This window comes from Xyrauchen texanus, chromosome 6 (assembly GCF_025860055.1).
Source record: "Xyrauchen texanus isolate HMW12.3.18 chromosome 6, RBS_HiC_50CHRs, whole genome shotgun sequence".
Lineage (NCBI taxonomy): Eukaryota > Metazoa > Chordata > Actinopteri > Cypriniformes > Catostomidae > Xyrauchen > Xyrauchen texanus.
The window spans coordinates 1,032,674-1,050,173 of record NC_068281.1 but is presented as its reverse complement, the minus strand read 5'-3'; the positions used below and the strand labels follow the sequence as shown (position 1 = coordinate 1,050,173).

General features: G+C 43.2%; 1 protein-coding gene across 1 annotated transcript in view; it reads left to right on the top strand.

Moving 5' to 3' along the window:
- The window catches only part of LOC127645051 (uncharacterized), a 247,267-nt gene that overhangs the window by 18,724 nt on the left and 211,043 nt on the right, over positions 1-17,500 (top strand). The window contains 2 exon segments of the mRNA XM_052128568.1: positions 7,665-7,939; positions 15,191-15,269. Coding sequence (XP_051984528.1) covers positions 7,665-7,939; positions 15,191-15,269 — 354 coding nt within the window.

Here is a 17,500-nt window from a genome sequence, read left to right as displayed (position 1 = left end):
TGTAAATGTAAAAAATGTAACTCTGATTAATTTTAGTGAGTTGATTCTTTTGAACAGTATTGTAAATTAACCCATTTAAATAGGGAGTCTGTGTATCTCAGCGAGTATTGGCGCTGACTATCACACCTAGAGTCATGAGTTTGAATCCAGGGTGTGCTGAATGACTCCAGTCAGGTCTCCTTAGCAACCAAATTGGCCTGGTTGCTAGGGAGGGTAGAGTCACATGGGGTAACCTCCTCGTGGTCACTATAATGTGGTTCTCGCTCTCGGTGGGGCGTGTGCTGAGTTGTGCGTGGATGCCGCGGAGAATAGCGTGAAGCCTCATCATACGCTACGTCTCCACGGTAACGCGCTCAACAAGTCACGTGATAAGATGCACGGATTGACGGTCTCAGACGCGGAGCAACTGAGACTTGTCCTCCGCCACCCGGATTGAGGCGAGTCACTACGCCACCACGAGGACTTAGAGCGCATGGGGAATTGGGCGTTACAGTTTGGGGAGTAAAAAAATGAACCAGTTTAAATGTATGATTCCCTTATATTTAGCATTTATACATGCATCTTCGTCTTCGACTGCCATCTCTATTCCACTGTTTCGGCAGTAAGCCAAAAGACGTGAACAATTTGTCAACGCTTCCATGTCTGGAGGGTTCCCCGTCGTTTTCTCTGTCTCCGAGTCTGGTTAAAATGGCTTTTTATGCTTAACAGAAACATGCCATAAACAGAGTGATGGTTTCCCCTTTAATCAGATACTCACACGGGCTATGGGTTGTTTGATCTCCCATGACTCTTTGGCAGAGCTGGGGGTATTATGGTGCTTCACATCTGACTGCCTCTGCCCCTCACGCTACCTTCATCGCTACAGACCTCCAAAGACTTATGAAGCCTTTCTGTCTGAGTTTGCTGATTTGTTGTCTCTGCTGTGTCTCAAGTTCAAGAGAATTCTTATTTTGGGGGACTTTTCCCAACTCTGTTCACTCTGCGCTCAATGAAGACTGCTTGTCATAAAAGGGGGCGAAAGTGGCATCTTTCTGGCCTGAGCGTATTTGCCAGTCTAGGAAAGGCAACGTACATGATTATAAAGAAGAAATCAGATCTCACAGATAGCACTTGTGTCCCATTGTTTTGGACATAATAAATGACTCCTTGTGTACTGGTGCTGTGCTTGCGGCATTAAAAATTGCTGCTGTAACTCCAAAAAAGCCTAATACAGATTTGGACAATTTGAGCAACTTCTGTCCCATTTCAAATATTCCCTTCCTTGCAAAAATCTTAGAGTGAGCTGTAGCCTCTCAATTACACCATCATTGTCAATGATCTCTTTGAGTCATTTCAGTCTGGTTTTCATAAATGTCATAGTAAAGAAATGGCTCTAAGGTCACTAATGACTTGTTAATGGCTTCAGACTCAGGCTCGTTTCCCAGTCTCATCCTTCTTGATCTCAGTGCTGCTTTAGACACTGTTTTGTTTACCCGTATTGAATCTGTCTTTGGTGTCTGGTACTGCATTAAACTGGTTCAGATCTTTCTGATTGTAGGCAGTTTGTCTCTCTAGGTGGTTACAGGTCTGAGATTGGTTCATTGGTGGCTCAGTGGTTGAGGCTCAGGGTTACTGACGAGAAGGTCGGGGGTTCAAGCCCCAGCACCACCAAGATGCCACTGTTGGGCCCTTGAGTAAGGCACTTAACTCCAGGATGCTCCGGGGGGATTGTCCCTGTAATAACTGCACTGTAAGTCGCTTTGGATAAAAGTGTCTGCCAAATGCATAAATGTAAATGTAAATGGTTCCTACAGGTCTGAGATTGGTACATACAGGTCTGAGATTGGTTCCTACAGGTCTGATACAGGTCTGAGATTGGTTCCTACAGGTTTGAGATTGGTTCCTACAGGTCTGATACAGGTCAGTACATACAGGTCTGAGATTGGTACAAAAGGGGCTGAGATTGGTTCCTACAGGTCTGAGATTGGTACATACAGGTCTGAGATTGGTTCCTACAGGTTTGAGATTGGTTCCTACAGGTCTGATACAGGTCTGAGATTGGTTCCTACAGGTTTGAGATTGGTTCCTACAGGTCTGATACAGGTCGGTACATACAGGTCTGAGATTGGTTCCTACAGGTTTGAGATTGGTTCACACAGGTCTGAGATTGGTTCACACAGGTCTGAGATTGGTTCCTACAGGTTTGAGATTGGTTCCTACAGGTCTGAGATTGGTACAAAAGGGGCTGAGATTGGTTCCTACAGTTCTGAGATTGGTACATACAGGTCTGAGATTGGTTCCTACAGGTTTGAGATTGGTTCCTACAGGTCTGATACAGGTCTGAGATTGGTTCCTACAGGTTTGAGATTGGTTCCTACAGGTCTGATACAGGTCTGAGATTGGTTCCTACAGGTCTGATACAGGTCTGAGATTGGTTCCTACAGGTTTGAGATTGGTACAAAAGGGGCTGAGATTGGTTCCTACAGGTCTGAGATTGGTACAAAAGGGGCTGAGATTGGTTCCTACAGGTCTGAGATTGGTACAAAAGGGGCTGAGATTGGTTCCTACAGGTCTGAGATTGGTTCACACAGGTCTGAGATTGGTTCCTACAGGTTTGAGATTGGTTCACACAGGTCTGAGATTGGTTCACACAGGTCTGAGATTGGTTCCTACAGGTTTGAGATTGGTTCCTACAGGTCTGAGATTGGTACGAAAGGGGCTGAGATTGGTTCCTACAGTTCTGAGATTGGTTCACACAGGTCTGAGATTGGTACATACAGGTCTGATACAGGTCTGAGATTGGTTCCTACAGGTCTGATACAGGTCTGAGATTGGTTCATACAGGTCTGAGATTGGTACATACAGGTCTGAGATTGGTTCCTACAGATCTGAGATTGGATCATACAGGTCTGAGATTGGTTCCTACAGTCATTCCTATCATTTTCAGTGATATATTACACATTTATGGGAAAATTCTTAAAGGGAAAACACACCCTCAATGAGTTTCTTTCTTCTGTTGAGCACAAAAGAAGATATTTTAAAGCAAGTTGGTAATCAAACAGTTGAAGGTAGCCATTGATTACCATAGTAGGAAAAACATCCTATGGAAATTAATGGTTACCATCAACCATCTGGTTACCAACATTTAAAATATTTTCTTTTGTGTTCAACAGAAGAAAGAAACTAATAAAGGTTTGGAACAACATGAGGGTGAGTAAACGATGACAGAAATGTCATTTTTGGGTGAACTATCCCTTTAACAAATCAGTCTTAACAGCCATAAAGCGAATTATTGTGACACATAGCAGGCCAAAAATGTCCTCAAAATAAGATGATTATTATTGACAGAATGTTGAGCTACAAAACAAATAAGCTGTTCTTAAAATATCAGCGATGACACGAAATAAACAGCTTTAACCCGGCTTAAGTTGCATTTTTTGTCTTAACTGGTGTTGACCTAATTGCCGCTGATGCGGATTGATATTAAGGTCTATTTACACTTTCTAAAGGTACAAAAGAAGTTCCCGAACCGAACGATACAAGAATCAGCAGGTGTTTTTGCCCCGAAATAAACCCAGAGACGATTTAAATCAATGTTTAGGAAGCGCATATCTGGTACTTTTTGATGCAAATTTGTAATTTGTTCCACATGTATAAAATACTGTTAAAACATAATTGTATCATCTCAGAAGCATTGCAAGGCTGCGTCCTATGTTATCATTCTCTGTGGCTGACAGGCTGATCAATACTTCCGTCTTCTCTCCTTGCTGGAGTCTCAAAATCTACATTAAATAAATTGCAATACGTGCAAAACTCTGCTGGCAGAATCCTGACAGGCTCCAGGGCAGCTGATCACATCGCTCCTATCTGGCTCCCTGTCAGGATTCGTGTTGATTTAAAAATTCTTATGCTTACCTACAATATTTGTCTGAGATTGTAACACCCCAAAGCGTGATCTCTGCTCTTAATCTGTTTTTTTAACTGTTCCTCAGACTCGTATACGCTCTATGGCATTCCCTTCTTATGCACCAAAACTATGCATCTCTCTACTCTCAGAACTTAGAGAAATTCAGTCTTTTAGTGAGTTTAAATCATACCTTAACATGTATTATTTCTGGGAGGCTTTTAATTGATAATATTGTATTGAATTAATTTAATAGTATCACTGAGTGGTAGACCAATAACAACAGACTGGGACATCTGAGCAATCAGAGCAGAGTATGCTCTGTGAAAGGAGGAGTTTAGAATGAATGCTTTAGAACGGACCAATCAGAGCAGAGTATGCTCTCCGAAAGGAGGAGCTTAGAATGAATGCTTTAGAACGGACCAATCAGAGCAGAGTATGCTCTCCGAAAGGAGGAGCTTAGAATGAATGCTTTAGAACGGACCAATCAGAGCAGAGTATGCTCTCCGAAAGTAGGAGCTTAGAATGAATGCTTTAGAACGGACCAATCAGAGCAGAGTATGCTCTCCGAAAGGAGGAGCTTAGAATGAATGCTTTAGAACGGACCAATCAGAGCAGAGTATGCTCTCCGAAAGGAGGAGCTTAGAATGAATGCTTTAGAACGGACCAATCAGAGCAGAGTAGGCTCTCCGAAAGGAGGAGCTTAGAATGAATGCTTTAGAACGGACCAATCAGAGCAGAGTATGCTCTCCGAAAGGAGGAGCTTAGAATGAACGCTTTAGAACGGACCAATCAGAGCAGAGTATGCTCTCCGAAAGGAGGAGCTTAGAATGAACGCTTTAGAACGGACCAATCAGAGCAGAGTAGGCTCTCCGAAAGGAGGAGTTTAGAATGAACGCTTTAGAACGGACCAATCAGAGCAGAGTATGCTCTCCGAAAGGAGGAGCTTAGAATGAACGCTTTAGAACGGACCAATCAGAGCAGAGTATGCTCTCCGAAAGGAGGAGCTTAGAATGAACGCTTTAGAACGGACCAATCAGAGCAGAGTAGGCTCTCCGAAAGGAGGAGTTTAGAATGAATGCTTTAGAACGGACCAATCAGAGCAGAGTATGCTCTCCGAAAGGAGGAGCTTAGAATGAATGCTTTAGAACGGACCAATCAGAGCAGAGTATGCTCTCCGAAAGGAGGAGCTTAGAATGAATGCTTTAGAACGGACCAATCAGAGCAGAGTAGGCTCTCCGAAAGGAGGAGTTTAGAATGAACGCTTTAGAACGGACCAATCAGAGCAGAGTAGGCTCTCTGGAAGGAGTTTAGGTGTGCATATGTATATAAATCATCATTATACATTTCACAGTTAGACATACATTTTCTTGGTCCTCAATGATTTTGATGAATGCTGCATTACTGTCTCTCAGTGCTTGTCCAAGTGTTCTGTATAGTGCAGAGTTCTGAGCGGTCAGTGACTTACAGGTGATTTTTCTCCTCACCTGATGTACAGACGGAGCCGTAGGGGTCATTATAGCAAAAGTGTCTCTCTCGTGCTCTTGTCCAATCAGATGCTGCGCTTGTTGAAGCGCTTATAAAGACATTCTCCCTCAGACCCCTGACAGATGCGAGCAATCTTCACCGCTCGAGGCCCGCCGGTAATTGGGCTGAACATGCTATTGTTAAGGAGGAGAGATAGAAAAACACTCGCTACATTAAAATAGAGAATCATTATAATTTGCTGCTGGAGTCTGTGGCTAATTATTCTGGCAGACAGGAGGTGGTCATTACTGCTGAGTGTGAAGCGACTGTCAGAGAGAGAGAGAGAGAGAGAGAGAGAGAGAGAGAGAGAGAGAGAGAGAGAGAGAGAGAGAGAGAGAACGACTGTGCGTGTGTGTTAGACAGCAGATAACACAAGCTCTGTCCTTTACACAGACAGTATTGTCAATATAATCTCTTCTCTGTGTGTTATTGTCTGCCAATGAAACAATCATATTAACCTTTGTGTGTTTGATAATAATCCAGCTGAACTCTGGTCAGATCGTCCCGGTGCTACATAGCAGAGTGTGTGTGTGTGTGTGTGTGTGTGTGTGTCTTTAATGCAGTTCTTCCATCTATCTCTGTAATTGTCAGTCAGTGTGTGTGTGTTGACTTTGTCTGAAGCTTGATTGATTGAAGCAGATATACATTAATTAGCATTGCTAATTAGGATGAATTAAGCTGCTCCCTTAATGAAGTAGCTCCACTTATCAGTTCCTCTTTTAACGTGTTGATAAACACATTAATGTTTTCCATATGTTCCCATAAACAGTACAGTGTGTGATGTTAAGATTAATCAATTATAAACTCTTAATGTGGTGAAATTAATCTGATAACTCATACATCAGGGGCATCACTGATCTGAGCATGTCATGACACAAGTATGCATTATCAGTAGTATGCATCATCAATATTAGTATGCATCAATAGTAGTATGCATCATCAATATTAGTATGCATCAATAGTAGTATGCATCATCAATATTAGTATGCATCAATAGTAGTATGCATCATCAATATTAGTATGCATCATCAATAGTAGTATGGATCAATAGTAATATGCATCAATAGTATTATGCATCATCAATAGTAGTATGCATCATCAATATTAGTATGCATCATTAATAGTTGTATGGATCATCAATATTAGTATGCATCATCAATAGTAGTATGCATCAATAGTAATATGCATCAAAAGTATTATGCATCATCAATAGTAGTATGCACCATCAATAGTAGTATGGATCATTAATAGTAGTATGCATCATCAAAATTAGTATGCATAAATAGTAGTATGCATCATCAAAATTAGTATGCATAAATAGTAGTATGCATCATCAATAGTAGTGAAGTATGCATCAATAGTGGTATGCATCATCAATAGTAGTATGGATCATCAGTAGTAGTATGCATCAATAGTAATATGCATCAATAATATTATGCATCATCAATAGTAGTATGGATCATCAATAGTAGTGAAGTATGCATCAATAGTGGTATGCATCATCAATAGTAGTATGCATCAATAGTGGTATGCATCATCAATAGTAGTATGGATCATCAATAGTAGTATGCATCAATAGTATTATGCATCATCAATAGTAGTATGGATCATCAATAGTAGTGAAGTATGCATCAATAGTGGTATGCATCATCAATAGTAGTATGCATCAATAGTGGTATGCATCATCAATAGTAGTATGGCTCATCAATAGTAGTATGCATCAATAGTAATATGCATCAATAGTATTATGCATCATCAATAGTAGTATGGATCATCAATAGTAGTGAAGTATGCATCGATAGTGGTATGCATCATCAATAGTAGTATGCATCAATAGTGGTATGCATCATCAATAGTAGTATGGATCATCAGTAGTAGTATGCATCAATAGTAATATGCATCAATAATATTATGCATCATCAATAATATTATGCATCATCAATAGTAGTATGCACCATCAATAGTAGTATGGATCATCAGTAGTAGTATGCATCATCAAAAGTAGTATGCATCAATAGTAGTATGCATCATCAATAGTGGTGAAGTATGCATCAATAGTAGTATGCATCATCAATAGTAGTATGCATCATCAATAGTAGTATGCATCAATACTAGTATGCATCAATACTAGTATGCATCAATAGTAGTATGCACATGTGTTCACTGCTGCATTGTTCCTGTGTTAGTAAGGCATGGCTCAGATGATAACTCTTGATTATGTAAGCTCATTGTTATGTTGTGTTTTCTCGCACAGGCTCAGCGTTTATGATGGTGAATTCATCGGGTCGTTTTTCTGGTCAGAAGGCTTTACTCTTCACGCCGCAGCTCAAAGAAAACGACACCCACTGTGTGATATTTCAGTATTATGTGGCGGGCAGAGAGGGTGGCACTCCAGGACATCTGAACATCTACATCAAAGAGAACAACAGTCCCATGGGTTTACCTGTGTGGAACACCTCCGGACCTGTCAGCCGAAACTGGAACCGCGTCGAGCTCGCCATCAGCACCTACTGGCCAAACTTCTACCAGGTAAGTGTTCATTCTGATGCTGGATATAAAGGCACAGTGCACCCCAAAACATTTACAAACCTGTATGACAGAATGACAGCCTTATTCACCATTGACAGAAAAAGATGCAACGAAAATGTGCTTTTCGCCATCGGGGTGAATGTTTCTGAACATGGAACACGGTGCAGTTGCAAAACTTTCTCATCCCATATTTTTCAGCACAGTTAGCTACCCCTGCTCAAACGTGCTGGTGGAATAAATGTAGTACATGGTGACTTAAGACAATAGAAATGCCTAGCAACCATCCAGAACACCATAGAAATGCCTAGCAACCAGCCAGAACACCATAGAAATGCCTAACAACCAGCCAGAACCCCATAGAAATGCCTAGCAACAAGCCAGAACACCATAGAATTGCCTAAAACCATCCAGAACACCATAGAAATGCCTAGCAACAAGTCAGAACACCATAGAATTGCCTAAAAACTATCCAAAACACCATAGAAATGCCTAGCAACAAGCCAGAACACCATAGAAATGCCTAACAACCAGCCAGGACACCATAGTAATGCCTAAAATCAACCAGAACACCATAGAAATGCCTAACAACAAGCCAGAACACCATAGAATTGCCTAACAACCAGCCAGAACCCCATAGAAATGCCTACCAACAAGCCGAACACCATAGAATTGCCTAACAACCAGCCAGAACCCTATAGAAATGCCTAGCAACAAGCCAGAACACCATAGAATTGCCTAACAACCAGCCAGAACCCCATAGAAATGCCTAGCAACAAGCCAGAACACCATAGAAACACCTAACAGCCAGCCAGATCACCATAGAAATGCTTAGCAACAAGCCAGAATACTATAGCAATGACCTAGTAACCACTTAGTAGTGCACTAACTGTCTGAGTTTTGTCTTTCTGTCTGATGGTTTGTCTGTTTGACTTTCTGTCCGACTGTACTGTACTCTCAGACTCTATCTAGTGTGAATTGGCATAAGCAGATCATTTTATTCACAGCTCTAGTGTACAGGTGACAGTCGGCTGTGCATCTGTTATTTTCTGTCTGTCTTTTCTCTCTCCTGTCACTCACTCTCAAAAATAATGACATTCTGACCAGTTAGAGAGAGAGAGAGAGAGAGAGAGAAAACAATCTCATTTTCTGTCCATCCACTGGTTCATGAGCTGTACGAAGAGATCGGGAGAGAGAGGTCTGATTTCACACACTCTGGTCATTAGTGACTCGCTCTCATGAGCACAGACGGAGCCCCGTGTTAATTGGTGGAACGAGACCCCATGACCCCTCGTGGAGAATCTGTGCTGTGGTGAATTATTCCATTAGAGTCACTGTGAGGAGGCAGGCGGTGAGGTCACATCGAGACCTGACCGAGACACTCACTGCACACCAGCCTGATTAGATGATTCAAGAGCAAATGACCGCGAGACCTCGACTACATGCGCTAATTTCATTTGCAAACTTCTGTTATTATATGCGAAAGAGTTTCATGCGATTTACAAGCAAGATCAATGTTTGCCGTGTAGTTTTTGTCTCGTTTCTGTCATCATTTGCTCACCATCATGTCGCTCCAAACCAACACAAAAGGAGGATTTTTGCTCAAACTTGACACATGACAGAGTTTGGCCCAATCGTTAGCCTGTGTTACCGTGACGACAGTATTGAAAGCTCATTTATTGTATGTGATTATGGATTGATCTTTACGGGATATTGATCCGATCTGCATCATGACACTTCCAGGACGAATATCTCGTATCATGCACCGGTCATCGTAAATTACAAGGAGAACAAATGAATGAACACTGTTTTGCTTTTTCACTCCATTCACAATAATAAACGGCAGTCACGGAATTATCCCACAATACAAAAAAACATCATTTCTGTGCACAAAGATGTTTAAAAAAAAAAAAAAAAATACACAATACTAGGACAAAATCATCGGTGCTTTTTCTTTTGTTTTGTTTAGTTTTTTTTACAGCCAAATTCTTTTAAATTATTGTTTAGTTTTACTTGTGAAAAATGGGGAAAAATCCCCTTTATTAAATAAAATAAATTACCAAACGAAAAAAGAATTAAACAAAAAATTACCGAATGAAAAACCATTAAATTAAAAATAAATTAATTACCGAACGAAAAAACCATTAAATTAAAAAAATAATTTACTGAACGAAAAAACCATTAAATTAAAAAAAAAATATTACTGAACAAAAAAAACATTAAATTAAAAAAAAAATTACCGAAAGAAAAAAACATTAAATTAAAAAAAAAAATTTTACGAACGAAAAAACCATTAAATTAAAAAAAAAAATTACCGAACGAAAAAACCATTAAATAAAAAAAAATAATTACCGAACGAAAAAACCATTAAATTAAAAAAAAATAATTACCGAACGAAAAAAACATTAAATTAAAAAAAAAAATTACCGAACGAAACAAACGGAGATGGAGGGAGATTACAATGAGACAGAGAGCCGGAGGGAGATTACAATGGGAGGGAGAGACGGAGGGAGATTACAATGAGACAGAGAGACGGAGGGAGATTACAATGAGACAGAGAGCCGGAGGGAGATTACAATGGGAGGGAGAGACGGAGGGAGATTACAATGAGACAGAGAGACGGAGGGAGATTACAATGGGAGGGAGAGACGGAGGGAGATTACAATGGGAGGGAGAGACGGAGGGAGATTACAATGAGACGGAGAGACGGAGAGATGGAGGGAGATTACAATGAGACAGAGAGCCGGAGGGAGATTACAATGGGAGGGAGAGACGGAGGGAGATTACAATGAGACAGAGAGCCGGAGGGAGATTACAATGAGACAGAGAGACGGAGGGAGATTACAATGAGACGGAGAGACGGAGGGAGATTACAATGAGACGGAGAGACGGAGGGAGATTACAATGAGACAGAGAGACGGAGGGAGATTACAATGAGACAGAGAGACGGAGGGAGATTACAATGAGACGGAGAGACGGAGGGAGATTACAATGAGACAGAGAGACGGAGGGAGATTACAATGGGAGGGAGAGACGGAGGGAGATTACAATGAGACAGAGAGACGGAGGGAGATTACAATGGGAGGGAGAGACGGAGGGAGATTACAATGAGACGGAGAGACGGAGGGAGATTACAATGAGACAGAGAGACGGAGGGAGATTACAATGGGAGGGAGAGACGGAGGGAGATGACAATGAGACGGAGAGACGGAGGGAGATTACAATGAGACGCAGAGACGGAGGGAGATTACAATGAGACAGAGAGACGGAGGGAGATTACAATGAGACAGAGAGACGGAGGGAGATTACAATGGGAGGGAGAGACGGAGGGAGATTACAATGAGACGGAGAGACGGAGGGAGATTACAATGAGACGGAGAGACGGAGGGAGATTACAATGAGACGGAGAGACGGAGGGAGATTACAATGAGACGGAGAGACGGAGGGAGATTACAATGAGACAGAGAGATGGAGGGAGATTACAATGAGACGGAGAGATGGAGGGAGATTACAATGAGACAGAGAGACGGAGGGAGATTACAATGGGAGGGAGAGACGGAGGGAGATTACAATGAGACAGAGAGACGGAGGGAGATTACAATGAGACGGAGAGACGGAGGGAGATTACAATGGGAGGGAGATTACAATGAGACAGAGAGACGGAGGGAGATTACAATGAGACAATGAGACAGAGAGATGGAGGGAGATTACAATGAGACAGAGAGACGGAGGGAGATTACAATGAGACGGAGAGACGGAGGGAGATTACAATGAGACAGTGAGACAGAGAGACGGAGGGAGATTACAATGAGACAGAGAGATGGAGGGAGATTACAATGAGAGGGAGAGACGGAGGGAGATTACAATGGGAGGGAGATTACAATGAGACAGAGAGACAGAGGGAGATTACAATGAGACAGAGTGACGGAGGGAGATTACAATGAGACGGAGAGACGGAGGGAGATTACAATGAGACAATGAGACAGAGAGACGGAGGGAGATTACAATGAGACAGAGAGACGGAGGGAGATTACAATGAGACGGAGAGACGGAGGGAGATGAAAATGAGACGGAGAGACGGAGGGAGATTACAATGAGACGGAGAGACGGAGGGAGATTACAATGAGACAATGAGACGGAGAGACGGAGGGAGATTACAATGAGACAGAGAGACGGAGGGAGATTACAATGAGACGGAGAGACGGAGGGAGATGACAATGAGACGGAGAGACGGAGGGAGATTACAATGAGACAGAGAGACGGAGGGAGATTACAATGAGACAGAGAGACGGAGGGAGATTACAATGAGACAGAGAGACGGAGGGAGATTACAATGAGACGGAGAGAGATTACAATGAGACAGAGAGACGGAGGGAGATTACAATCGGAGGGAGAGACGGAGGGAGATTACAATGAGACAGAGAGACGGAGGGAGATTACAATGAGACGGAGAGACGGAGGGAGATTACAATGGGAGGGAGATTACAATGAGACAGAGAGACGGAGGGAGATTACAATGAGACAATGAGACAGAGAGACGGAGGGAGATTACAATGAGACAGAGAGACGGAGGGAGATTACAATGAGATGGAGAGACGGAGGGAGATTACAATGAGACAGTGAGACAGAGAGACGGAGGGAGATTACAATGAGACAGAGAGATGGAGATGGAGGGAGATTACAATGAGACAGAGAGATGGAGGGAGATTACAATGAGAGGGAGAGACGGAGGGAGATTACAATGGGAGGGAGATTACAATGAGACAGAGAGACGGAGGGAGATTACAATGAGACGGAGTGACGGAGGGAGATTACAATGAGACGGAGAGACGGAGGGAGATTACAATGAGACAATGAGACGGAGAGACGGAGGGAGATTACAATGAGACAGAGAGACGGAGGGAGATTACAATGAGACGGAGAGACGGAGGGAGATGACAATGAGATGGAGAGACGGAGGGAGATTACAATGAGACAGAGAGACGGAGGGAGATTACAATGAGACGGAGAGACGGAGGGAGATTACAATGAGACGGAGAGACGGAGGGAGATTACAATGAGACGGAGAGACGGAGGGAGATTACAATGAGACGGAGAGACGGAGGGAGATTACAATGAGACAATGAGACGGAGAGAAGGAGGGAGATTACAATGAGACAGAGAGACGGAGGGAGATTACAATGAGACGGAGAGACGGAGGGAGATTACAATGAGACAGAGAGACGGAGGGAGATTACAATGAGACAGAGAGACAGAGGAAGATTACAATGAGACGGAGAGACGGAGGGAGATTACAATGAGACAATGAGACGGAGAGACGGAGGGAGATTACAATGAGATGGAGAGACGGAGGGAGATTACAATGAGACGGAGAGACGGAGGGAGATTACAATGGGAGGGAGATTACAATGAGACAGAGAGACGGAGGGAGATTACAATGAGACAGAGAGACGGAGGGAGATTACAATGAGACGGAGAGACGGAGGGAGATTACAATGAGACAGAGAGACGGAGGGAGATTACAATGAGACAGAGAGACAGAGGAAGATTACAATGAGACGGAGAGACGGAGGGAGATTACAATGAGACAATGAGACGGAGAGATGGAGGGAGATTACAATGAGATGGAGAGACGGAGGGAGATTACAATGAGATGGAGAGACGGAGGGAGATTACAATGGGAGGGAGATTACAATGAGACAGAGAGACGGAGGGAGATTACAATGAGACAGAGAGACGGAGGGAGATTACAATGAGACAGAGAGACAGAGGAAGATTACAATGAGACGGAGAGACGGAGGGAGATTACAATGAGACAATGAGACGGAGAGACGGAGGGAGATTACAATGAGATGGAGAGACGGAGGGAGATTACAATGAGACGGAGAGATGGAGGGAGATTACAATGGGAGGGAGATTACAATGAGACAGAGAGACGGAGGGAGATTACAATGAGACAGAGAGACAGAGGGAGATTACAATGAGACAGAGAGACAGAGGGAGATTACAATGAGACAGAGAGATGGAGGGAGATATAATGAGACAGAGAGACGGAGGGAGATTACAATGAGACAGAGAGACGGAGGGAGATTATAATGAGACTTCTCTGATGAAGAGATTTTGTCTCATCTTCTCGTCTCGTCTTGTCTCTTGTCTCCTCTCGTCTTGTCTCATCTTATCTCTTGTCTCATCTTATCTTTTCTCTTCTTATCTCATTTCTTCTCTTTACTCTCATCTTGCTCATTTCGTCTCTTCTTGTCTCATCTCGTCTCGTCTCCTCTCTTCTCATCTCTGTTCTGATCTCGTTTCTTTCTCATCTTGTGTCATCTAATCTCTTCTGTCTCTTATTGTCTCATCTTATTTATTCTCTTTTCTTCTCATCTTTTCTCTTCTTGTCTCAACTTTTCTCATCTCTTCTCTTTCCTTCTCTTCTAATTTTCACTTATCTTGTCTTTTCTGTTCTGGTCTCATCTCTTCGTATCTCTTCTTATTGACATGTTTCTTTATTTCTCTTTTCTTTTCATCTCATCTTGTCTCATCTCTGTTCTCACCTTGTCTCTTCTCATCTATTTTGTCTCCTGTCCTCTTCTCCTCTTCTGGTGTTTTCGGTTCCCGTCTTTTCTTATTGTCTTGTTTCTTTATTTCTCTTTTCTTGTCTCATCTTGTCTCATCTCTTCTCTCCACTCATCTCATCTCATCTTGTCTCTTCTGATCTCATCTCGTCTCATCACTTCTTGTCTCATTTTGTCTCATCTTACACTAAATCTGCTCATATGCATCATAATGGAAACCTTTAGCGAAGTGTATATATCCCAGAGTCCTTCACTCTCCTCTGGTCCATTTATCCAGTCTTTATCCGTGACCCCTCGAGGCTCGCTGTCCAGATGAATTGTTTGGCTGTATAACCCACATCAGATTTAGCACATGCTGCTCCTGCATCTCGCAGATCAATCCCTGATTTACAGCGTCTTTAAACGCCTCCATCTGACAGACATCCGATTCACCGTACGCACCCTTGGAGCCCACACTGGCTGATTTAACAAGTTGAATCCAATAACTAAAGCCAAATGGTGTTTTAATGACCACTAACGATCAACGTGAGCATCCATTTCCTTGTCTCTTCCCATCTTTATGGCGTGCGCGGCGTGCAGATCTCTCCTCAGGCCCCGCGGGCGTCATCTCTGTCCGTGTGTGTGTCATTTTGAGAGTGTGTTCATTTATCACTGTGCTTATGAGCTTCTCTCTCCTCCACAGATCGTCTTTGAAGTGGTGATCTCAGGCCAACGCGGCTTACTGGCCATCAAGGGCGTTGTCCTCAAGGGCCACCAGTGCAGTAAGACCTTTCTCACTCTCTCTGTCTGTCTCTGTCTCGCTCCTGTCGTACAGATGACCTCATCGGCGATCTTTGGCCTTTTTATTGCCACCCTCAAAATTGCAATATCTTCCATCATTTTTCAGGCTCGAGCCAGCACAGAGTTGAGATGTAAATAAAGAGTGTAAAAGCAAAACAAAGACTGAAGACGCGAGTGACTGTGGCGATAATACTTCTATGCTTTGCAGAAACATCAGAGTATGTTTTATATTATAGTAACATTCTGGGGTCAGTAGAAGTTCCATCAACAATATTTGTGGCATAATAAAAAAATTTAAAAAAAATAATGTCCTTTAAATTTCATCAATATTTCATATTGTCAAATATTTTTTATTTTTTATTTGATAACATAAATAATAAAGTAATTAAATTGATTCCCCTACATAATGCACGTAAAGCTGCACTTCAGCTTTGCATATTCACATGCGCAAGGAAAAATGACGGATTGAACAGGATCCTGTTGACCACCAATAGAACACTAATCACCCTAACGACGGCTTTGCATGAAACAACTAATTACAACACAATATCTATAATGCTAAAGTATAATGTAACATCACTACGAATTCTTAACAATTAATTAAGTTGTTTTTGACCAAAGAAAAATGCTTAAATATTCAAGTTTAGTCAGTGTCAATACTCGCTGAGATACCCAGACCCTCCCTAGCAACTGCGCCAATTTCGTTGCTAAGGAGACCAGGCTGGAGTCTCTCAGCACACCCTGGATACGAACTCACGACTCCAGGTGTGATAGTCAGCGTCAATACTTGCTGAAATACCCAGACCCTCCCTAGCAACTGCACCAATTTGGTTGCTAAGGAGACCAGGCTGGAGTCTCTCAGCACTCCCTGGATACGAACTCACGACTCCAGGTGTGATAGTCAGCGTCAATACTTGCTGAGATGCCCAGACCCTCCCTAGCAACAGGGCCAATTTGGTTGCTAAGGAGACCTGGCTGGAGTCTCTCAGCACACCATGGATATGAACTTATGGCTCCAGGTGTGATAGTCAGCGTCAATACTCACTGAGATACCCAGACCCTCCCTAGCAACTGTGCCAATTTGGTTGCTAAGGAGACCAGGCTGGAGTCTCTCAGCACTCCCTGGATACGAACTCACGACTCCAGGTGTGATAGTCAGCGTCAATACTCACTGAGATACCCAGACCCTCCCTAGCAACTGTGCCAATTTGGTTGCTAAGGAGACCAGGCTGGAGTCTCTCAGCACTCCCTGGATAAGAACTCACGACTCCAGGTGTGATAGTCAGCGTCAATACTCGCTGAGATGCCCAGACCCTCCCTAGCAACTGGGCCAATTTGGTTGCTAAGGAGACCTGGCTGGAGTCTCTCAGCACTCCCTGGATACGAACTCACATCTCCAGGTGTGATAGTCAGCGTCAATACTCACTGAGATACCCAGACCCTCCCTAGCAACTGCACCAATTTGGTTGCTAAGGAGACCAGGCTGGAGTCTCTCAGCACTCCCTGGATACGAACTCACGACTCCAGGTGTGATAGTCAGCGTCAATACTCGCTGAGATACCCAGACCCTCCCTAGCAACTGTGCCAATTTGGTTGCTAAGGAGACCAGGCTGGAGTCTCTCAGCACTCCCTGGATAAGAACTCACGACTCCAGGTGTGATAGTCAGCGTCAATACTCGCTGAGATGCCCAGACCCTCCCTAGCAACTGGGCCAATTTGGTTGCTAAGGAGACCTGGCTGGAGTCTCTCAGCACTCCCTGGATACGAACTCACGTCTCCAGGTGTGATAGTCAGCGTCAATACTCACTGAGATACACAGACCCTCCCTAGCAACTGCACCAATTTGGTTGCTAAGGAGACCAGGCTGGAGTCTCTCAGCACTCCCTGGATACGAACTCATGACTCCAGGTGTGATAGTCAGCGTCAATACTCGCTGAGATACCCAGACCCTCCCTAGCAACTGTGCCAATTTGGTTGCTAAGGAGACCAGGCTGGAGTCTCTCAGCACTCCCTGGATAAGAACTCACGACTCCAGGTGTGATAGTCAGCGTCAATACTCGCTGAGATGCCCAGACCCTCCCTAGCGTCCCTACCTCAAACACTCTAGCTCCACCAACTGCCCAAATTTGAACTCGCTGCCCAAATTTGAAACTCAATATGGAGGTCATCAAGGTGGCCGAACTTCAAACGCAACTGCTGAAATATTGAAGAG